The sequence below is a fragment of the Strigops habroptila genome, unplaced genomic scaffold (genome assembly GCF_004027225.2).
Source record: "Strigops habroptila isolate Jane unplaced genomic scaffold, bStrHab1.2.pri NW_022045635.1_ctg1, whole genome shotgun sequence".
NCBI lineage: Eukaryota > Metazoa > Chordata > Aves > Psittaciformes > Psittacidae > Strigops > Strigops habroptila.
The window spans coordinates 184,689-207,344 of record NW_022651111.1 but is presented as its reverse complement, the minus strand read 5'-3'; the positions used below and the strand labels follow the sequence as shown (position 1 = coordinate 207,344).

At 57.7% G+C, this 22,656-nt stretch overlaps 3 protein-coding genes across 4 annotated transcripts; 2 read left to right on the top strand and 1 right to left on the bottom strand.

Moving 5' to 3' along the window:
* Window positions 1-799: 799 nt before the first annotated feature.
* Window positions 800-4,232, top strand: LOC115603466 (zinc finger protein 883-like). Its single transcript, XM_030475369.1, has 2 exons — window positions 800-982; window positions 1,771-4,232. The coding sequence occupies exons 1-2, from the start codon at window positions 892-894 to the stop codon at window positions 3,183-3,185; spliced, it is 1,506 nt and encodes a 501-aa protein (XP_030331229.1). The 5' UTR covers window positions 800-891; the 3' UTR covers window positions 3,186-4,232.
* A 1,491-nt stretch (window positions 4,233-5,723) lies between these two features.
* LOC115603465 (zinc finger protein 345-like) lies at window positions 5,724-16,950 on the top strand. Its single transcript, XM_030475368.1, has 5 exons — window positions 5,724-5,805; window positions 7,409-7,502; window positions 9,292-9,366; window positions 10,904-11,131; window positions 13,256-16,950. The coding sequence occupies exons 2-5, from the start codon at window positions 7,469-7,471 to the stop codon at window positions 15,142-15,144; spliced, it is 2,226 nt and encodes a 741-aa protein (XP_030331228.1). The 5' UTR covers window positions 5,724-5,805; window positions 7,409-7,468; the 3' UTR covers window positions 15,145-16,950.
* Window positions 16,951-17,232: 282 nt separating this feature from the next.
* IER3 (immediate early response 3) lies at window positions 17,233-19,595 on the bottom strand. Of its 2 annotated transcripts, XM_030475371.1 has the most exons (3): window positions 19,395-19,581; window positions 17,613-17,903; window positions 17,233-17,561 (listed from the first exon to the last, which is right to left on the bottom strand). In XM_030475371.1, exons 1-2 carry the CDS (start codon window positions 19,572-19,574, stop codon window positions 17,637-17,639), a joined length of 447 nt encoding a protein of 148 aa, XP_030331231.1. In that variant the 5' UTR covers window positions 19,575-19,581; the 3' UTR covers window positions 17,233-17,561; window positions 17,613-17,636. The 2 variants fall into 2 exon arrangements, with proteins under 2 accessions (XP_030331231.1, XP_030331230.1); XM_030475370.1 differs by having other exon boundaries at window positions 17,233-17,903; window positions 19,395-19,595.
* Window positions 19,596-22,656: the final 3,061 nt, after the last annotated feature.

Below are 22,656 nucleotides of genomic sequence, written 5' to 3'. Positions count from 1 at the left end.
GGAGCCGGTGGGATTGGGGATGAGGGGCAATGGGGGTCCCCTGCATCCCATATGGATCTGCTGGGGTGGGGGGCCCGGGGAGTCCCCTCTGTCACTTGGAGATAGGGGGCAAGGGGGGTCCCATCCATCCCATATGGACCTAGTGGGAATGGGGATGGGGGGAAAAGGGGGTCCTCTCCATCCCATATGGACCCAGTGCTATTGGAGATGGGGTGCAAAGGGGGTTCCTCCTTCCCGTATGGATCTGCTGGGATAGGGGGCAAGGGGAGTTCCCTCCATCCCATATAGACCCGGTGGGATTGGGGATGGGGGTTAACGGGGGGTCCCCTCCATCCCATATGGACCTGGTGGGATTGGGAATGGGGTGTAAGAGGCGTTCCCTCCATCCTGTATAGATCCTCTGGGATGGGTGTCCAGGGGGTCCCCTCTATCCGTGGTGGGATCAGGGATGGGGGGTCACTGGAGTTCCCTCCATCCCATATGGACCCAGTGGGGTTGGGAATGGGGGGGGAATGGGGCTCCCATCCATCCCATATGGACCCAGTGGGGTTGGGAATGGGGGGGGAATGGGGCTCCCATCCATCCCATACGGACCCAGTGGGGTTGGGAATGGGGGGGAATGGGGCTCCCCTCCATCCCATATGGACCCAGCAGGGTTGGGAATGGGGGGGAATGTGGCTCCCATCCATCCCATATGGACCCAGCAGGGTTGGGAATGGGGGGAAATGGGGCTCCCGTCCATCCCATATGGACCCAGTGGGATCAGGGATGGGGTTCCCGCCATCCTGCTGACCCCAAACTCCACCAAGCCCCCAGTGATGGCTCTGGGGGCCATGGGATGCTCATGGGGAGCTCTTGTCCCTCCAGTGTCCCCGTGCCACCGACAAGGACATGGATCCATGGGGATCTGCGGGGCCGGAGCAGACGGGGCTCTTTGGGGGCAATGGGGAGGAAGATGCCTACAACCCCCCCGTGATGCAGAGTAAGTGGGGAGGAGGGATGGGCTTGGGAATGGGATGGAGACCTGGGCCCAGCAGCATTCCCGCAATGGAACCTGTATCCTTGATCCCTCCTTTGAGGATGTACCAAGGACCTCCAAGTTATGGCGTTCAACATAACTTGATGGCTCCATGGGGATGGGGTTCACCACCCTCTTTGATGGTCTCATGGGGATGGGACCCATATCCTTGATCCCTGCATTGAGGACATCCAGGAAACTCCAAGTTATGGGGATCACCAGCTCCTTTGATGGTCCCATAGGGATGTCTCCATCCCCTTTGATGGCCCCATGGAGATGGGTGTCTCCATCCCCTTTGATGTTCCCATGGAGATGGGTGCCTCCATCCCCTTTGATGTTCCCATGGGGATGGTGGTCTCCATCCCTTTGATGGTCCCATGGGGATGGTGGTCTCCATCCCCTTTGGTGTTCCCATGGGGATGCTGGTCTCCATCCCCTTTTGTGGTCCCATGGGGATGGTGGTCTCCATCCCTTTTGATGTTCCCATGGTGATGGTGGTCTCCATCCCCTTTGATGTTCCCATGGGGATGCTGGTCTCCATCCCCTCTGATGGTCTCATGGGGATGGTGGTCTCCATCCCCTTTTGTGGTCCCATGGGGATGGTGGTCTCCATCCCCTTTGACGTTGCCATGGGGATGCTGGTCTCCATCCCCTTTCGTGTTCCCATGGCGATGGTGGTCTCCATCCCCTTTGATGTTCCCATGGGGATCGTGGTCTCCATCCCAGGACTGACCCATTCCCCCCGCTCTTAGTGACCCCGAGCGTCGTGGACATGGACCCTCCAGCAGCAGAAGACCCCGAGATCATCGAGCTGGACACGGCCGCTTTGTTGGGCCACGTTGAGGAGGCTCCTGCGGGCGAGCGGGAGACGCTGCATTGGACCGTGGTCCAACAGATCGACTCTCCCACTGCCACCGGAGGACGTCGCAGTGGCAAAACCAGCCCCGGAGGCGGCGCCTTCTCCAACATCAAGAGCATCATCGTGCTCCAGAAGAGCTACCAGTGCGGCGAGTGCGGGAAGAGCTTCAGCTGCAGCTCCCACTTCAGCAAGCACCGCAGGACCCACACCGGGGAGAAGCCCTTCTTGTGCCTCCACTGCGGCAAGAGCTTCAACGTCAGCTCCAACCTCTACCGCCACCAACGCTCTCACGGTGCCCAGCGCCCGTCGCCGCCGGCGCCGGCCCGAGGCTCGTCCTACAAGTGTGAGGAATGCGGGAAGAGCTTCCGCCGCAACAAGGAGCTGGTGACCCACCAACGCCTCCACACCGGCCGCTTGCCCTTCCAGTGCGGCCACTGCGGGAAGAGCTTCAGCTGGAGCTCCCACTTTGATCGCCACCAACGCGTCCACACCGGGGAGAAGCCCTACGAGTGTCCCGAGTGCGGGAAGTGCTTCAGCCGCAGCTCCCACCTCTACCGGCACCAGCGCACCCACGCCGGCGGCCGCTCCTACATCTGCACCTATTGTGGCCGCAGCTTCGGGAGCACCCTCCACTTTGACCGCCACCAACGCACCCACACCGGCCAAAGGCCCTACAAGTGCACCCTGTGCAGGAAGAGCTTCGGCGATGGCTCGACGTTGGTCAAACACCAACGGCTCCACCTTGGAGACGGCCCTTTCCGTTGCGAAGAGTGCGGCAAAGCCTTTGGTGCCCGCGCTCAGTACGTCCGTCACCAGCGGAGCCACCACCGTGGTGGTGCCGGTGGTGGGGAGAAGCCCTATAGATGTGGGGACTGTGGGAAGAGCTTCTCCTGGAGCTCCCATTGGGAACGGCACCAACGGATCCACACTGGAGAACGTCCCTATCAATGCGGGGACTGCGGGAAGCGCTTTGGGAGGACGTCCCACCTCTACCGCCACCAACGGACCCACGCCGGGGGCCAGCCCCACGTGTGTGCTGAGTGCGGGAAGAGCTTCAACAGCACCCTCCACTTCCAGAAGCACCAACGGGCTCACGCTGGACCTCGACACGCTTGTCCCGACTGCGGGAAGGTCTTCACTGACGGCTCAGCCTTGGCCAAGCATCGGCGGGTCCATGGTGGGGAGAAGCCCTTCCCGTGTCCACGCTGTGGACGGCGCTTTGGGGTCAGGTCCCATCTCCATCGGCATCTGCGTGGGCACGGAGAGGAACCGCTTGAGGAGCCACCAAAGGAGCTGGCGCCGTGTTAACCGAGGGAGGGAGGAGAAGGGGACGCGGTGGGTTGACCCCGTTGGGTGGCTGCTTGGCCACGTGTGGTTGCTTGGGGTTGTCCCCATGGGTGCTGGTGTCTCGTTCGGTGGCACCGACCGAGGTCTCGAGGACGTAGATGTGTAGGGTAGAGTAGGTAGGTAGATAGGGGAGGATGGAGAACGGGAAGTGAGGGGGAGTTCCCTATGGAATATCAGGCTGAATCCTGCCAATGGGCACCAGGACATCCCAACTGTGCTCCTTCTCCATGGGTAGCCCAGGAGGAACCATCTCCATGTCCAAGAGGAACCATCTCCATGTCCAGGAGGAGCCATCTCCATGTCCAGGAGGAGCCATCTCCATGGGTGTTGGATGCTGCAGGGATGGAAGGGGATGGGGTTGGAGGTGTCGACATCCAAAAGACCCCAAAACATCTGAGGTGGCTTCATCCCACCATCCCCGTTCCCCCAGCCTTGACCAGCACCCAAAGCCCAAACCCTCCTGGCCACACTTGGACCATGATGACACCATCAAATGACCCCGTTTGGGCCAAAACAGCCCAAATTTGGGGCAAAATAGCCCCATTCAAGGGCTTTGGTGTTGAGAAACAAACCCAAAGGTCCACCTCCAGCAGGTCCTGGCCACCATGGAGGGCTTTACTGAAGGTATTTATTGTATTTATGACATGGGAACCCACCTGAGGTTGGAGGAACCCAACGTGATGGGGTTGAGCTGGAGGTAATGGGGACACAGAGGGTTTGTCCTCAAGCCCTTGGGTTGCTCCATCAACCACCGCCCCATGGTGGGACCCCACTGGGGATGGGGAGGAGGTGGCACCATCTGTGGTTGGAATGAAGCCCCCAGGAGATCATGGGGAGGTGTTTCCTCATGGAAGCAAGGAAAAGCCTTGGGATGAAGCTCAGGGATGGGAGGAGGACACAGAGCCGGGGGGCTGTGGTGGCCTTGGTGGCCATGGCCCTGCTCCATCTCTTCCCAAGCTGAGCAGAAGCTGTGTTTGTAGTGAATAAACTAGACTAGTGCAAACCCCACTTGGTGGCTTCTTCTTCTTCTCCTTCTCCTTGGAAGAACTTGCGGATCCCGGCTCTTCCCACATGGAAAACCAAAGGTTTGGAGGTCACTTTGGGGATGGGTGGCCAAAATCCCTTCCCACCATCCCAAGGGACTCAACCAGGTCATGGACCCCCCTCCGCGTGTGGTGTCACCCTCCAGGATGCTCCATGCATGTCCCACACCAGCGCTGGGTTGTCCCAAGCCCAAGGAGCTTCCTCCTCCATTGGGCCTGGAGACCTTCAGATGGGCAAGAGAGGAGCTCCAAGGATGTGCAAGGGCTTCTCCTTGGGCATCTCCATGGGCATCTCCATGGGCATTCCATGGGTATCTCCATGGTCATTTCCTTGGGCATTCTCCATGGGTATCTCCATGGTCATTTCATGGTCATTCCATGGCGATTCTATGGGTATCTCCATGCTCATTCCATGGGTATCTCCCATGCTCATTCCATGCTCATTCCATGGTATCTCCATGCTCATTCCTTGGGTATCTCCATGGATATCTCCATGGTCATTCCATGGTCATTCCATGGTCATTCAATGGGGTATCTCCATGGTCAATCCATGGGCATATCCATGGTCCATTCCATGCTCATTCATGGGTATCTCCATGGTCATTCCATGGGCTTCTCCATGGGTACCTCCGTGGTCATTCCATGCTCATTCCATGGGGTATCTCCATGGTCATTCCTTGGGTATCTCCATGGGTACCTCCATGTCATTCCATGCTCATTCCATGGTATCTCCATGGGCATATCCATGGTCATTCCATGCTCATTCCATGGGTATCTCCATGGCCATTCCATGGCTATCTCCTTGGGCATCTCTTTTGGGATCTTCCATAGGATTCTCCAGTGTCTCTTATAGGAGTTTGAGCTCACATTAAGGAGAGGGGAGGGTGAATCCAAGCTCGGGGGGGGATTGTTCTTCCATAGGGGTCTCTCCAGTGTCTCTATAGGGCCGCTCACCCCATAGGGCTCCCCGGGGTGTCTATAGGGCCGGTCACCCATAGGAACTCCCCAGGGTCTCTATAGGGCTGCTCACCCATAGGACCCTCCGGGCTCTCTATAAGGGCTGCTCACCCATAGGGACCCTCGGGGTCTCTATAGGGGCCGCTCACCCAAAGGGACTCTCCGGGGTCGTATAGGGGCCGCTCACCCATAGGGACTCCCCGGGGTCTCTATAGGGGCCGCTCACCCATAGGGACCCTCCGGGCTCTCTATAGGGGCCGCTCACCCATAGGGACCCTCCGGGCTCTCTATAGGGGCCGCTCACCCATAGGGACTCCCCGGGGTCTCTATAGGGGCCGCTCACCCACAGGGACCCTCGGGGGTCTCTATAGGGCTGCGCTCGCCCCCAAGGCTGGGGTCTGGGGCTGACCATCTCTCGCCGAGGGGGGGGGTGAAAGCGGACGCGGGGGCCGCTAGGGGGCTCTGGGCGGTACCACTGCGCGGGGCGGGGGGGGCCGCTTCACTGTATCCGGGTCACAGCAGGAGCCGCCTCCAGCGGGACCGGCGCGGGGCGAGGACCCGCTTTGGGCCCCCCCCCGCAGGTAAATGGGAGCGTCCAAAGGGGGGGTCCCCATGGAGGGGGGTCTGTGTTCCCTATAGGGGGGTGTATGTCCCATAGAGGGGTGTATATGTCCCATAGGGGGGTGTGTGTCCCCCCTATAGGGCTGTGTGTGCGTCCCATAGGGCTGAGTGCGTCCCCATAGCGGGGTGTGTGTCCCCTATAGGGGTGTGAGTGTGTCCTATAGGGGTGTGTGTGTCCCATAGGGGGGTGTGTAGCCATGGGGGGTGTGTATGTGTGTCCCCTATAGGGGTGTGTGTGTCCCATAGGGGTGTGTGTGAATCCCATATAGGGGTGTGTGCATCCCATAGGGCTGAGTGCGTCCCCATAGCGGGGTGTGTGTCCCCTATAGGGGTGTGAGTGTGTCCTATAGGGGTGTGTGTGTCCCATGGGGGGGTGTGTAGCCATGGGGGGTGTGTATGTGTGTCCCCTATAGGGGTGTGTGTGTCCCATAAGGATGTGTGTGACCCCTATAGGGGTGTGTGTGTCCCGTAGGGGTGTGTGTGAATCCCATATAGGGGTGTGTGCAACCCATAGGGCTGAGTGCGTCCCCATAGCGGGGTGTGTGTCCCCTATAGGGGTGTGAGTGTGTCCTATAGGGGGGTGTGTGTCCCATAGGGGGGTGTGTGTCCCCCATAGGGGGGTGTGTAGCCATGGCGGGTGTGTATGTGTGTCCCCTATAGGGGTGCGTGTGTCCCATAAGGATGTGTGTGACCCCTATAGGGGTGTGTGTGTCCCATAGAGGGGTGTGTGTGAATCCCATATAGGGGTGTGTGCATCCCATAGGGCTGAGTGTGTCCCCATAGCGGGGTGTGTGTCCCCCATAGGGGTGTGTGTACCTATGGGGGGTGTGTGTGTGTGTCCCATAGAGATGTGTGTGTCCCCTATACGGGGGTCGATGTGTCCCATGGAGGGGTGTATGTCCCCTATAGGGGTGTGTGTGAATCCCATATAGGGGTGTGTGCGTCCCATAGGGTTGAGTGTGTCCCCATAGCGGGGTGTGTGTGTCCCCTATAGGGGGGTGTGTGTCCCCCATAGGGGTGTGTGTACCCATGGGGGGTGTGTCCCCCACAGGGGTGTGAGTGTGTCCTATAGAGGGGTGTGTGTCCCCTATAGGGGTGTGTGTATCCCATAGGGGGGTGTATGTGTCCCCTATAGGGGTGTGTGTGTCCCATAGGGGGGTGTATGTGTCCCCTATAGGGGTGTGTGTGTCCCATAGGGGGGTGTATGTGTCCCCTATAGGGGGGTGTCTGTCCCCTATAGGGGTGTGTGTGCGTCCCATAGGGCTGAGTGTGTCCCCACAGGGGTGTGTGTGTCCCACAGGGGGTGTGTGTTCCATAGGGTGGGGGTGTGTGTCCCCTATAGGGGTGTGCGTGTTCCCTGTAGGAGTGTGTCCCCCATAGGGTGTGTGTGTGTCCCCTATAGGAGTGTGTGTGTCCCATAGGGGGGTGTGTGTGTCCCATAGGGTGTGTGTGTCCCCTATAGGGGTGTGTGTGAGGGGGAAGCACCCACAGACCCCCGTTTCCATAGGGAACAGCGGGAATTTCGGGGCGCTGACAGCGATGGGGGGGCTGTTGCCTTTGCAGGGGCAGGAGTCGTGCGTGTGGGGTGAGAGCACCCCAAGGACCCCGGCTTTGGGGGTCACCATGCAGGAGAACTACGAGAACGTCATTTCCTTGGGTGAGGAATGCGGAGGGATCCCGGGATGTGCTGCTTTGGGGGGGTGGGGGGGTCAGTTTGGGGCTCCCCAGGGCTCGTGTCACCATCCCTGTCCTCTCCATGGCGTGAGTTGGGTACCACGAGCATCCCATGGGCATCCCATCGGTATCCCATTGGCATCCCACGAGCATCCCATGGGCATCCCATCAGTATCCCATGGGCATCCCATTGGTATCCCACGAGCATCCCACGGGCATCCCATTGGCATCCCACAAGCATCCCACAAGCATCCCATGGGCATCCCATCGGTATCCCATTGGCATCCCATTGGCATACCATTGGTATCCCATTGGCATCCCATCAACATCCTATTGGTATCCCGTTGGCATCCCATTGGCATCCCATGAGCATCCCATGAGTATCCCATGAACATCCAATGAGCATCCCATTGGCATCCCATGAGCATCCCACGAGCATCCCATGGGCATCCCATTGGCATCCCATGAGCATCCCACGAGCATCCCATGAGTATCCCACGAACATCCAATGAGCATCCCATTGGTATCCCATGAGCATCCCACGAGCATCCCATGGGCATCCCATTGGCATCCCACTGGCATACAATGAGCATCCCATGAGCATCCCATTGGCATCCCATGAGTATCCCACGAACATCCAATGAGCATCCCATTGGCATCCCATGAGCATCCCATGAGCACCCCATTGCTATCCCATTGGCATCCCATTGGCATCCCATGAGCATCCCATGGGCATCCCATGGGCATCCCATTGGTATCCCATTGGCATCCCATTGGCATCCCATGAGCAGCCCATGAGTATCCCACGAACATCCAGTGAGTATCCCATTGGTATCCCACTGGCATCCCATGAGCATCCCACAAGCATCCCATGGGCATCCCATTGGCATCCCATTGGCATACAATGAGCATCCCATTGGTATTCCACTGGCATCCCATGAGCATCCCACGAGCACACCATGAGCATCCCATGCGCATCCCATTGGCATCCCATGAGTATCCCATGAACATCCAATGAGCATCCCATTGGCATCCCATGGGCATCCGATGAGCATCCCATTGATATCCCATTGGCATCCCATGAGCATCCCATGGGCATCCCGTTGGCATCCCATGAGCATCCGACGAGCATCCCGTGAGCATCCCATTGGCATCCCATGAGCATCCCATTGGTATCCCATTGGCATCCCATTGGCATCCCATGAGCATCCCATTGGCATCCCATTGGCATACAATGAGCATCCCATTGGTATCCCATTGGCATCCCATGAGCATCCCACGAGCATCCCATGAGCATCCCATGCGCATCCCATTGGCATCCCATGAGTATCCCACGAACATCCAATGAGCATCCCATTGGCATCCCATGAGCATCCCACGAACATCCAATGAGCATCCCATTGGCATCCCACTGGCATCCCTTGAGCATCCCATTGGCATCCTATGAGCATCCCACGAGCATCCCATGGGCATCTCATGAGCATCCAAGGAGCATCCCATTGGCATCCCATGAGCATCCCATGAGTATCCCATGGGCATCCCATTGGCATACAATGAGCATCCCATGGGCATCCCATGAGCACCCCATGAGCATGTGGGGACCCCCATCCCCTGGTGGGGTTTGGGAGGGGGGTGCATGTGATGCCGGCAGCCCTTTTTGGCCCAAATATGGTGGATTTCACCCCAAACCGGGGTGGGGCTGGGGGGTTCGGAGCCCATCCGTGGGGTCTGTGGGTGCATTGAGCACCCACCACCACCATCTGCCCCCGCAGCGGAGGAGATCGCCATCAGCTGGCCACGGATCACGGCATTCGCTGAATCCCATCGGAGGCGAGGCTTGGTGTCGGGTAAGTCCTGGAATTCCGGGTGGAAACACCCCAAATTGGGGTGAATTCCTTAGTTTTGATGGAGAACCCCCTCGATTTTGGTGGAATTCCTTAGGATTGGTGCAGAACTCCCCAATTTTGGGTGAATTCCTTAGGAATGGTGGAGAACATCCCAGATTTGGGTGAATTCCTTAGGAATGGTGGAGAACATCCCAGATTTGGGTGAATTCCTTAGTTTTGATGGAGAATATCGCCAGATTTGGGTGAATTCCTTAGGAATGGTGGAGAACATCCCAGATTTGGGTGAATTCCTTAGTTTTGATGGAGAATATCGCCAGATTTGGGTGAATTCCTTAGGATTGGTGGAGAACATCCCAGATTTGGGTGAATTCCTTTAGTTTTGATGGAGAACCCTCTCAATTTTGGTGGAATTCCTTAGGATTCTTGAGGAACACCCTCAAATCTGGGTGAATCCCTTAGGAATGGTGCAGAACCCCCCAAATTTGGGTGAATTCCTTAGGAATGGTGGAGAACATCCCAAATTTGGGTGAATCCCTTAGTTATTTTGTGAATCCACCTCAAATTTGGGTGAATTCCTTAGGAATGGTGGAGAACATCCCAGATTTGGGTGAATTCCTTAGGAATGGTGGAGAACATCCCAGATTTGGGTGAATTCCTGAGTTATTTTGTGAATCCACCTCAAATTTGGGTTAATTCCTTAGGAATGGTGGAGAACATCCCAGATTTGGGTGAATTCCTTTAGTTTTGATGGAGAACCCCCTCAATTTTGGTGGAATTCCTTAGGATTCTTGAGGAACACCCCCAAATCTGGGTGAATCCCTTAGGATTGGTGCAGAACCCCCAAATTTTGGGTGAATTCCTTAGGATTGGAGGAGAACATCCCAGATTTGGGTGAATTCCTTAGGAATGGTGGAGAACATCCCAGATTTGGGTGAATTCCTTAGGAATGGTGGAGAGCATCCCAGATTTGGGTGAATTCCTTAGGAATGGTGGAGAACATCCCATATTTGGGTGAATCCCTTAGGATTGGTGCAGAACCCCCAGATTTGGGTGAATTCCTTAGGAATGGTGGAGAACATCCCATATTTGGGTGAATCCCTTAGGATTGGTGCAGAACCCCCAGATTTGGGTGAATTCCTTAGGAATGGTGGAGAACATCCCAGATTTGGGTGAATTCCTTAGGATTGGTGGAGAACATCCCAGATTTGGGTGAATCCCTTAGGTATTTTGTGAAACCACCCCCAATTTGGTTGAATCCCTTTGGATTGGTGGGCAACCCCCTCCATTTTGCTGGAATTCCTTAGGATTGTTGAAGAACCCCCCAAATTCGAGTTGAATCCCTTCGGATTCTTGAGGAACCCCCCAAAATTGGTTGAATCCTTTGGGATGGCTGCAGAACCCCCTCGGTTTTGGTTGAATTCCTTTGGATTCTTGAGGAACAGCCCCAATTTGGGTTGGATCCTTCGGGATTGCTGCGGACCCCCCCGGTTTGGGCTGAATTCCCGGCTTTTTGGGGGTCCGACATGGCTTTCTGCAGGTGTAGAAGCCGAAGGTGAGCAGGGACAACCGGAGCCCACCCAGCTCCAGCCCTCGGGGGGCTCCAGCTCCGGCGATGGGGGGGTGAATCCCGACCTCCGGCGCCAGTTGGGCCTGATCCTGCAGACGGCCGGCCGGAGCCAGGTGGAGAAGATGCTGCGGGAGCTGGTGCGGGAGCAGGGACAGGCCGGGAAGCGCCGGAGCCGCAAGAAGACACCCAAGGATGGAGGTAAAGGGGGGGTGACACCACCAGTAAGAGCTTCTCCGTGTCCCCATAGATCTTCTCCGTGTCCCCATAGACCTCCTCCATGTCCCCATAGACCTTCTCCATGTCCCCATGGACCTCCCCCATGTCTGCATAGACCTCCTTCTTGTCCCCAGAGACCTCCATGTCCCCATAGACGTTCTCCATGTCCCCATAGATCTTCTACATGTTCCCCTAGACCTCCTCCATGTCCCTATAGACCTTCTCCATGTCCCCACAGACCTTCTGATGTCCCTATAGACCTCCTCCATGTCCCCATAGACCTTCTCAATGTCCCCATAGACCTTCTCCATGTCCCCATAGACCTCCTCCATGTTCCTATAGACCTCCTCCACGCCCCCATAGACCTCCTCCATGTCCCCATAGACCTTCTCCATGTCCGCATAGACTTTCTGATGTCCCCGTAGACCTTCTCCATGTCCCCATAGACCTTCTCCATGTTCCTATAGACCTTCTCCATGTCCCCATAGTCCTCCTCCATGTCCCTATAGACCCTCTCTGTGTCCCCATAGACCTTCTCCATGTTCCCATAGACCTCCATGTCCCCATAGACCTTCTCCATGTTCCCATACACCTCCCCCTTGTCCCCATAGACCTCCTCCATGTCCCCATAGACCTCCCCCATGTTCCCATAGACCTTCTCCATGTCCCCATAGACCTTCTCTATGTCCCCATAGACCTCCATGTTCCTATAGGCCTTCTCCATGTCCCCATAGATGTTCTCCATGCCCCCATAGACCTCCCCCATGTCCCCATAGACCTCCCCCATGTCCCCATAGACCTTCTCCATGTCCCCATAGACCTTCTCCATGTCCTCATAGATCTTCTCCATGTTCCCATAGACCTTCTGTATGTCCCCATAGACCTCCATGTTTCTATAACCTTCTGGTGTCCCCATAGACCTCCTCCATGTCCCTATAGGCCTTCTCCATGTCGCCATAGACCTCCTCCGTGTCCCCATAGACCTTCTCCATGTCCCCATAGACCTTCTCCATGTCCCCATAGACCTTCTCCATGTCCTCATAGATCTTCTCCATGTTCCCATAGACCTTCTGTATGTCCCCATAGACCTCCATGTTTCTATAACCTTCTGGTGTCCCCATAGACCTCCTCCATGTCCCTATAGGCCTTCTCCATGTCGCCATAGACCTCCTCCGTGTCCCCATAGACCTTCTCCATGTCCCCATAGACCTCCTCCATGTTCCCATAGACCTTCTCCATGTTCCCATAGACCTTCTCCATGTCCCCATAGACCTCCTCCATGTTCCCATACACCTTCTCCATGTCCCTATAGATCTTCTCCATGTTCCCATAGACCTTCTCCATGTCCCCATGGACCTCCCCCATGTCTGCATAGACCTCCTTCTTGTCCCCATAGACCTCCATGTCCCCATAGACGTTCTCCATGTCCCCATAGATCTTCTACATGTTCCCCTAGACCTCCTCCATGTCCCTATAGACCTTCTCCATGTCCCCATAGACCTTCTCCATGCCCCCATAGACGTTCTCCATGTCCAAGCCAACCATGGGTGTCTCCACTGATGTGACACCTTGTCCCCCATCTCCACACCCTCAGCATAAAACAGCCCTTCCTCAGACCCAAACCTTCCCTTTCTCAGCCCCAAACCATCTCCAACCCCATGGGGACACCACCTCCGTCCCCTCAGTGACTTTGAGGCCACCATGAGCTCTTCCAAACCCAACTCCTTCTCTGCTCTCCATCTCATCACCCTCAGCCCATGTCCAGCCTTAAGACCTTGCTCTTGGCTTGGTTGACCATCATGAGGTTCTCCAACCTCTCAAGGCCCCTCTGGCTGGATCCCATCCTTCTGGGGCATCAACCCTCCAACTCCACTTGGGTGACCATTGACATGGTCAATGGAGATGGTCTTGAGATGGATCCCTGATGGCCACCACTCCTCCATCTGTACCTGAAGCCATTGGCCACCACTCTCCACATGGACCCACCACCCAACCGGGAGAGGAAGACCTTGTGTTGGACCATCTCAAAGCCCACCTAGATGCTGTTCCCCATGTTGTGGTGGCTTCACGGTGCTGGTGGCCTCATGCTTTCTCCTTGTCCTTCAGGTACCGGCGCCGGGAGCGGCACCGAGGAGGACCCATCACCGCAGGACATCGAGGAACCCACATTGGAAGATGCCACCCACCACCAAAGCCAAGAGCAACCCACTGAACCCCCTGTCGCGGGTAAAGCAGCTCCGGCGTTCCGGGCCGGTTGTTCCGAGTGCGGGACCCGCATCCGCTCCCGAAGCCCCATGAGACGCCGGCGCTGCTCCGAGTGCGGGCGGCGCTGCCGGCAACCGGATCGCGGTGGGGACAAACCCCATCGTTGCGGTGACTGTGGCAAAGGCTTCAGCCGCGGCTCCAACCTGGCCCAGCACCGGCGCATCCACACCGGAGAGCGGCCCCACCGCTGCGGGGACTGCGGCAAAGGCTTCATCCAACGTTCCGACCTGGAACGCCACCGCAGGGTCCACACCGGCGAGCGGCCGTATCCGTGTGGAGACTGTGGCAAGAGGTTCAGCGTCAGTTCCCACCTGGACCGGCATCGCCAGACCCACGCAAGTGGCCCCGGTCCCCCCCGGGCTCGTCCTCGAGCGTCTCCCGAAGGTTCCGCAGCTCCTCATCGTTGTCCTGATTGCGGGAAGAGCTTCTCCCAACGGTCCGCGTTGGCCAAGCATCGCAAGACCCATAGCGGTGACCGGCCCCATCGCTGTGGGGATTGCGGCAAGAGCTTCAGCCGTGGCTCCAACTTGACCCAACACCGGCGCATCCACACCGGAGAACGGCCCTTTGCTTGTGGGGACTGCGGCAAAGGTTTCATCCAACGTTCCGACCTGGAACGCCACCAACGGGTTCACACCGGGGAACGGCCCTATACGTGTCCAGAATGCGGGAAGAGCTTCAGCGTCAGCTCCCACCTTGACCGGCACCAGAAGATCCACGTGGCCGAGCGGGCGTCCTACCGTTGTCCCGAACATCTCAGCAGCTTCTTGGCTGCCCATCGCCACGGGCGCCTCTTCCAGTGTTCTCACTGTGGGAGATGCTTCGGTCAAGGCGCCGCGTTGTTGAAGCATCAACGTTCTCACGGCGCCGGAGGATCCGTGGGACAAGCTCCCAAATGTCCGGATTGCGGCAAGAACCGAGGTGGGACCATTGGGTTACGTCCTCGTGCTCAACAGTGCTTGGATTGCGGGATGGAATCGGATGCCGGTGCCACCGAAACGGCTCCGGTGCCACCACCGGAGAAGCCCTATAAGTGTGGGGAATGTGGGAAGGGCTTTGGGCAACGCTCGGCGCTGGTCAAGCACCGCCGGATCCATACGGGAGAGAAGCCTTATGCCTGCGGGGATTGCGGGAAGGGCTTCATCCAGAAGTCGGACCTCACCATCCACCGCCGGATGCACACGGGGGAGAAGCCCTACAAGTGTGGGGAGTGCGGGAAGTGCTTCAGCGTCTCCTCCAACCTCATCACCCACCAACGGACCCACTTGGGCGAGAAGCCCTATCAGTGCTCCGAGTGCGGGAAGAGCTTCATCCAACGCTCCGAGCTCACCATCCACCAGCGCGTCCACACCGGGGAGAAGCCCTACAAGTGTCCCGAGTGCGGGAAGTGCTTCAGCCGCAGCTCCCACCTCAACCGCCACCAGCGCACCCACGCCGGGGACAAGCCCAAAGCCACCGCTGGGGCCACCACCACCACCACCAGCAGCAGCAGCAGCAGCGCCGGGGCTGGCACCGGCCCCAGCAGCACCGGCCCCTCCGGTGGGGGCGGCTTCTCCGGCCCCTTCGCGCCCGTCCCGGCGCTGCCGCCCTTCCCCGGTGCGGCCGCGGCGCTGCCGGTGCCGGGGCTGGAGCTGCCCTGGGCCCTGCCCTTCCCTGCCCGCGCCTTCCCCCAGCCCTGCTTCCCCCCGGCCCCCGCCCCGGGGGCACAGGCCTCGTCCCTCAGCAACTGAGCCCGGCCCGGCCCCGGCTCCGGCCCCACGGCCCCACGGCCTTGGGCCCCAAGAGCCAGCGCTGGGATGGGCCCACCCGGAGCCGTTCGGTCTCGATGTGCCCAGGAGAGGTGGGGAAGTCGCCTTCATTCTATGGGTCCAAGCTCACTCAACAGCCAACTGGGGTTGGCCACCAAGAGCCACCATCAAGACCCACCATTGGGAAGGTTCTTCCCACCCAGAGCTCTTCAGTCTTGATGTGCCCATGGGAGGCGGGGAAGTCACCTTCAGTCTATGGGGCCAACCGCACTCAACACCCAACTGGGGTTGGCCACCAAGAGCCATCATTGGGATGGTCCTACCTGGGGCTGTTTGGTCTTGATGTGCCCATGAGAGGACGGGGAAGTCGCCTTCGGGCTGTGGGGCCAACCTCACTCAACACTCAACTGGGGTTGGCCACCAAGAGCCACCATCAAGACACATCATTGGGAAGGTTCTTCCTACCCAGAGCTCTTCAGTCTTGATGTGCCCATGGGAGGTGGTGAAGTCACCTTCAGTCTATGGGGCCAACCTCACTCAACACCCAACTGGGGTTGGCCACCAAGAGCCATCATTGGGATGGTCCTACCTGGAGCTGTTTGGTCTTGACGTGCCCATGAGAGGACGGGGAAGTCGCCTTCGTTCTATGGGGCCAACCTCTTCCCAGCAGCCCCAGTTGTTCACTCAACACCCAACTGGGGTTGGCCACCAAGAGCCACCATCAAGACCCATCATTGGGAAGGTTCTTCCCACCCAGAGCTCTTCAGTCTTGATGTGCCCATGAGAAGATGGGGAAGTCGCCTTCCATCTATGGGTCCAACCTCCTCCCAACCTTCTCATCACCCAACTGGGGTTGGCCACCAAGAGCCACCATCAAGACCCATCACTGGGAAGGTTCTTCCTACCTGGAGCCGTTCAGTCTTGATGCGCCCATGAGAAGATGGGGAAGTCACCTTCATTCTATGGGTCCAACCTTCCCAGTCCCTCACCCAGCACCCAAGTGGGGTTGACCTTCAAGACCCATCATTGGGGCCTTGCTCCCATTGGAACCATTAAGTTTTGGAGACTAATTATGGGATGGGGACCCTTCCCTTTCATTTTTCCCCCTTTTTAACCAAAATCCCCTGTTTTTATACCAGGAATGTTCTTCCTTTCCCCATCCCAAGGTCCTCATGGAAGACAGGGATGGTGCCCACCACCCTCCCTTTGCTTTTGGGGTGGATTGAAGCCCAGAAATCCCATTTCCCACTAAATCAAGATGATTTTAAGGCTGGTTTCCCACTTTTCCCACTGGTTCCAGGTGGGATCCAAGGCAGGAAGTGGCAAAAACTGAAGCAAAAAAGGGGGATATTGGGGTTTCCCCCCCATTTTCTGCTGGATTTTGCTCTTTGGAGCAGATGGTGTTGGGGGGTGGGTCCCATGGGGTGAAGATGCTCCTTGGGAAGGGGGAGGGGGGGGGTTACAACTGTCATGTGTCTTCTTGGTGGGGTTTGGGCCCAAAAAGGGGGTGATGCTGCTCTTCAAGTGCCATTTTTGGGGGAAAAAAGCCCAATTTTGGGTCATTGGCACTGCCAGGGATGTGTTACGGAGGAAAGACTGGAATATCCTGCATGGAGCAGAGTCAATCCTGGGCTTTTCCCAGTGTTCCCATGAAAAGGGAGCAACAGGGAGCTGGTTTCAGCTTCCTTTTTAAGACTATAGAGGGGTTTTGGGGTTGTTTTGGTACTTTTGGTGACTTTGTATCCCAGCCTTGTCTCCGAGTCCTTCAATAAACAGGAGCTGGGTCAACTCGTGGCCTTTTCCTACCTCAAACAGGGGTTTAGCCTCAATTCCCAGCATCAGACACCTCCCAAAATGTGGGAATGGGGTGACCCCCCCCGTCCTCAGCCTGGAAATTGGGGTGGAAAACCTGGAAAATCCTATTTTGTTCCATGTCAAGGAGGAGGAGGAGGATGTTCCATGTGTCTTCTGAGGGTAACAGCATAAGTGGAGGTAAAGGAGGGGTCTGGAGGGGGTTTGGGGTACACAAAGACCCCCCCAATGGGGGAACAACCACACAAAGACCCAATATCAACGTCATAAATACCATTAATTATTAAATATCACATTAAATAACCCCCCAATTAAATAAAGCTCCATTAAATTACTATAAATACAATAAATAAATAGTATAAAGTGGGGGGGGATGAGGTGAACAGCCCCAACGTTGAGCGAGGAGCACCCATGGGTGCTAAGGGCAGCCCCGAAGGGCAGAGGTAGGGGTACCCATGGGTGCTAAATGTCTCTGAGTGCATGGTGAGGGGCATTGGCCCAGCCCTAAGGCCAAGGTGATGGGCCCCCAATGTCCCTGTGGCCACCACAACAGGCACAGCTACTGGTCCAGCCCAGCCCAATGGGTGCTGGGTGTCACCCTAAGGCAGAGGTGACAGTCTTGGGTGTCATCCTGAGACGAGGGTGAGGGTGCTGGGTGCCCCTCAATGGGCAGCAGTGCAGTTGGTGGGGTGCAGGATGGGCGACAGCAGCAACCGGGGGCAGGAGGCACCCATGGGTGGCCCCACCAGTGTCCCGCCGGGTGTCCCAGCAGGTACAATGGGTGCTTCTGGTGTCCCTGGGCTGGTTGGAGCCACTTCGGGTGTCACCTCCCCGGGGGTGTTGTACACTTGGGCGCTCACCACGGCCAACAGCAGCACCAGGAGCCTCTTGGCAGCGCTTGGCTCTTCCATAGGGGGTGGTCGTCGTACCTGGGGGGGGGCAAAAGAATGGGGTAAGAACTGATAAATACCCCCCCTTGGGGCAAATAAATACCCCCAGGGGCAAAGAGCCCCCCCTATGGGGCAAATAGATCCCGCCCCAAGGTTCAATAACCCCATGGTCAGGCTTAGGGAACCCATCCCAGGGCAAACCTGCTTAGGTTCAGAAGGGTAAGTGGGGTTAGTACCCCCCCTTGGGGCACATAAGTGCCCCCCCCCACGGTAAATAGACCCTCTATGGGGTAAATAGACACCCCCTTGGGGCAAATAACTGCCTCCCCCCGGGGTAAATAGACCCCCGTATGGGGTAAACAGACTCTATGGTGTAAACAGACCCTGCCTGGGGGCAAATAACTGCCCCCTCCGGGGTAGAGATCCTCTATGGGGTAAATAGACCCCCCCCTGGAGCAAATAACTGCCCCCCCCGGGGGAAACCAGACCCCCTATGGGGTAAATAGACCCCCTATGGGGTAAACAAACCCTCTATGGGGTAAATAGACCCCCCCTTGGGGCAAATAACTGCCCCCCCCGGGGCAAAGAGATCCTCTATGGGGTAAATAGACACCCCTCGGGGCAAATAACTGCCCCCCCCGGGGCAAGCAGACCCCCTGTGAGGTAAACAGACCCCCCCCCTTTGGGCAAATAACTGCCCCCCCCGAGGCAAACAGATCCTCTATGGGGTAAATAGACCCCCTATGGGGTAAACGAACCCTCTATGCGGTAAATAGACCCTGCCTGGGGGCAAATAACTGCCCCCCCCCGCGGTAAAGAGATCCTCTATGGGGTAAATAGACATCCCTTGGGGCAAATAACTGCCCCCCCGGGGCAAACAGATCCTCTATGGGGTAAATAGAACCCCCCCTTGGGGCAAATAACTGCCCCTCCCAGGGCAAACAGACCCCCTATAGGATAAACAGACTCTATGGTGTAAATAGACCCCCCCCTTGGGGCAAATAACTGCCCCCCCCGGGGCAAACAGACCCCCTATGGGGTAAATAGACCCCCTATGGGGTAAACAAACCCTCTATGGGGTAAATAGACCCTGCCTGGGGGCAAATAACTGCCCCCCCCGGGGTAAAGAGATCCTCTATGGGGTAAATAGACCCCCTCCTTGGGGCAAATAACTGCCCCCCCCCCCCGGGGCAAACAGACTCCCTATGGGGTAAATAGACCCCCTATGGGGTAAACAAACCCTCTACGGGGTAAACAGACCCCCCCCCGGGGTAACTAGACCCCTATGGGGTAAATACCCCCCCGGGATGTGGCAATACCCCGCGGCCCCCCCCCAACCCTGCGGGCACCATCAGGGCTGAGTCAGGCGGAAGGGGGAAGGGGGGGGGGGGGGGAAGTGACTCACCCCACACCCCGCCGGGAAATGGGCCTCATCCTGCGCTGGGAGGCCAGGAATGAGCCTCGGGAGGCCGGGAATGGGCCCCCCCCCCCTCACAACCACCCCCCCCCCCCCGGACCGCGGGTACTCACAGCAGGCGGGTAAAGGACCCGTCGGTGCCGGCGGCGCGGCCTGGGCGGGCAGCTGGGCCCTAGCGGGGGCTCGAAGGTGAAGTGGCGCGGCGGGGAAGGGGGTACGGCACCGGGGTACCCCTCACGGTGGCGCCAGCCCCGGCCCGGGCACGTCGTGGTGGCCGCAGCCGCCGCCATCATCGGCACCGTCATGGTGTAAAATGGCGGCTGCGCCTCACGGCAGGCCCTTTTATAGAGGCGGAGCGGGAGGCCACGCCCCTCTGTGGCTCCCATTGGCTGGTTGCAGGGAAGGGGGCGTGGTCATGCAGGGATGCCCCGCCCTCCCACCCGAGCTGGGGTGATTGGGGGGGGTTTATGGAGCGCTATAGGGGTGTATGGGGGGCTATAGGGTGCTATAGGGGGCTATAGGGGGCTAGGGGAGTTGTGTAGGAGGGTGGGGGAGCTGGATAAAGGGTGATAGGGGGTGCATAGGGGGCTGGGGGGGCTATAGGGGGTGTATTAGGGGCTATGGGGGGTGTATTAGGGGCTATAGGGGGCTATAAGGGGTGTATAGGGGGCTAAGGGGGGCTATAGGGGGTGTATTAGGGGCTATAGGGGGCTATAAGGGGTGTATTAGGGGCTATAGGGAGTGTATTAGGGGCTATAGGGGGCTATAAGGGGTGTATAGGGGGCGATGTGGGGCTATAAGGGGTGTATTAGGGGCTATAGGGGGCTATAAGGGGTGTATTAGGGGCTATAGGGAGTGTATTAGGGGCTATAGGGGGCTATAGGGGGTGTATAGGGGGCTAAGGGGGGCTATAGGGGGTGTATTAGGGGCTATAGGGGGCTATAAGGGGTGTATAGGGGGCGATGTGGGGCTATAAGGGGTGTATTAGGGGCTATAGGGGGCTATAAGGGGTGTATTAGGGGCTATAGGGAGTGTATTAGGGGCTATAGGGGGCTATAAGGGGTGTATAGGGGGCTAAGGGGGGCTATAGGGGGTGTATTAGGGGCTATAGGGGGCTATAAGGGGTGTATTAGGGGCTATAGGGAGTGTATTAGGGGCTATAGGGGGCTATAAGGGGTGTATAGGGGGCGATGTGGGGCTATAAGGGGTGTATAGGGGGCTAGGGGGGCTATAAGGGGTGTATTAGGGGCTATAGGGAGTGTATTAGGGGCTATAGGGGGCTATAAGGGGTGTATAGGGGGCGATGTGGGGCTATAAGGGGTGTATAAGGGGCTATAGGGGTGTATAGAGGGGTACAGGGAGCTATAGGAGGTGTATAGAGGATATGGGGGTGTATGGAGGAGGTATAAGGGGTGTATCAGAGAATACAGGGGTGTATTAGGAGCTATAGCCCCTTATACACCCCCTATAGCCCCCAATACACCCCCTATAGCCCCCTGTACCCCTCCATCCACCCCATATAGTCCCTAATACACCCCTATATCCCCTAAAACCCCTATGGCCCCCATTACCCCTTCATACACCACCTGTAGCCCCTTATACACCCCCTACAGCCCCCAATACTCCCCCTATATCCCCTAATACACCCCTATAGCCCCTATACACCCCCTATACCCCCAGTACCTCTCCATAGAACCCCTGTAGCCCCTAATACACCACTTATAGCCCTCAATACACCCCTTATAGCCCCCAGTACCCCTCCATACCCCCCTATAGCCCCTAATACAACCCTTACAACCTCCCATAGCCCCCTATACACCCCCTGTACACCCCCTATAGCCCTTATAGCTTCCTGCCCCCCCATCACCCGTGTGTCACGCAACGGCTTTTCCCACATTGCACAACCTGGAGCCCTATGGGGGGGGGGGAATGTCTATAGGGGGGTGTCTATAGAGCTGTCTATAGGTGGGGGGCACCCAGACACGTGGGTTGGGCTATAGGGGGGGGTCCCTATAGAGGAAAGGGGAGAAATGGGGAGATTCCGGCATTTCCAAGCCCTGAGTCATGGATATTGGGGGGGGTGGGGGAGGGGAATTGCGTCATTCCCACCTTTTCCATTCCCAGATAAAGGGGGATGGGAAAAGGAAGCAGGAGGGTGCCTATAGGGAGGATATGGGCACCTATAGGGGGGATATGGGCACCTGTGCGGGGGATTTTGGCACCTATGGGTGGGATATGGGCACCTATAGGTGGGATGTGGGCACCTATAGGGGGGATATGGGCACCTATAGGTGGGATGTGGGCACCTATAGGGGGGATATGGGCACCTATAGGTGGGATGTGGGCACCTATAGGTGGGATGTGGGCACCTATGGGTGGGATGTGGGCACCTATAGGGGGGACATGGGCACCTATAGGTGGGATGTGGGCACCTATAGGGGGGATATGGCCACCTATGGGTGGGATATGGCCACCTATGGGTGGCATATGGGCACCTATAGGTGGCTATGGGCACCTACGGGGGGATATAGGCACTATAGATGGCATATGGGCTCCAATGGGTGGGATATGGGCACTCATGGGGGAATGCAAACACCTATGGGGGGATATGGGCACCTATACGGGAGATATAGACAACTATAGGGGGGATATGGGCACTGTAGGGGGGCTATAGGCTCCAATGGGGGGGATATTGGCACCTATGGGTGCGATATGGGCACCCACAGAGGGGATATGGGCACTATAGGGGGGATATAGGCTCCAATGGGGGGGATATTGGCACCTGTGGGTGGGATATGGGCACCTGTAGGGGGGATATGGGCACCTATGGGGAGGATATTGGCACCTATGGGGGGATATGGGCACTGTGGGGGGGCTATAGGCTCCAATGGGGAGGATATTGGCACCTATGGATGGGATATGGGCACCTATAGGGGGGATACGGACACCTATAGGGGGGATATGAGCACCTATAGGGGGGATATGGGCACCCAAGGTGGGATACGGACACCTATAGGGGGGATATGGGCACCCATGGCTGGGATATGGGCACCCATAGGGGGGATATGGGCACTATATGGGGGATATAGGCTCCAATGGTGGGGATATTGGCACCCAAGTGGGGCTATGGGCACTGTGGGGGGGATACGGGCACCTATAGGGTGATCTATGGGCCTGGGCACGCATAGAGGGGCACCCATGGGTGCTCCCCCCCCCCTCCCCCAATCCAACACAGACCCAAAGGACCCAAAAGCATCCAATATATTAATGTAAACATCTCCATTATGGCCCCAAGTATATACAGCCCCCCCGCCCCCCCGCAGGCCACGCCCCCTCCCAACAGACCACGCCCCTCTCGTGGCCACGCCCCCTCCA

Bases quoted from the DNA above. Each gene is read 5' to 3' on its own strand.
- LOC115603466 (XM_030475369.1), top strand. From the start codon at position 892: ATGGATCCATGGGGATCTGCGGGGCCGGAGCAGACGGGGCTCTTTGGG. The intron at 983-1,770 runs GTAAGTGGGGAG...CCCCGCTCTTAG, and splicing joins CAACCCCCCCGTGATGCAGA to TGACCCCGAGCGTCGTGGAC.
- LOC115603465 (XM_030475368.1), top strand. From the start codon at position 7,469: ATGCAGGAGAACTACGAGAACGTCATTTCCTTGG. The intron at 7,503-9,291 runs GTGAGGAATGCG...CTGCCCCCGCAG, and splicing joins CGAGAACGTCATTTCCTTGG to CGGAGGAGATCGCCATCAGC. The intron at 9,367-10,903 runs GTAAGTCCTGGA...GGCTTTCTGCAG, and splicing joins GAGGCGAGGCTTGGTGTCGG to GTGTAGAAGCCGAAGGTGAG.
- IER3 (XM_030475370.1), bottom strand. From the start codon at position 19,586: ATGACGGTGCCGATGATGGCGGCGGCTGCGGCCACCACGACGTGCCCG. The intron at 17,904-19,394 runs GTGAGTACCCGC...GCCCCCCCCCAG, and splicing joins GGGTCCTTTACCCGCCTGCT to GTACGACGACCACCCCCTAT.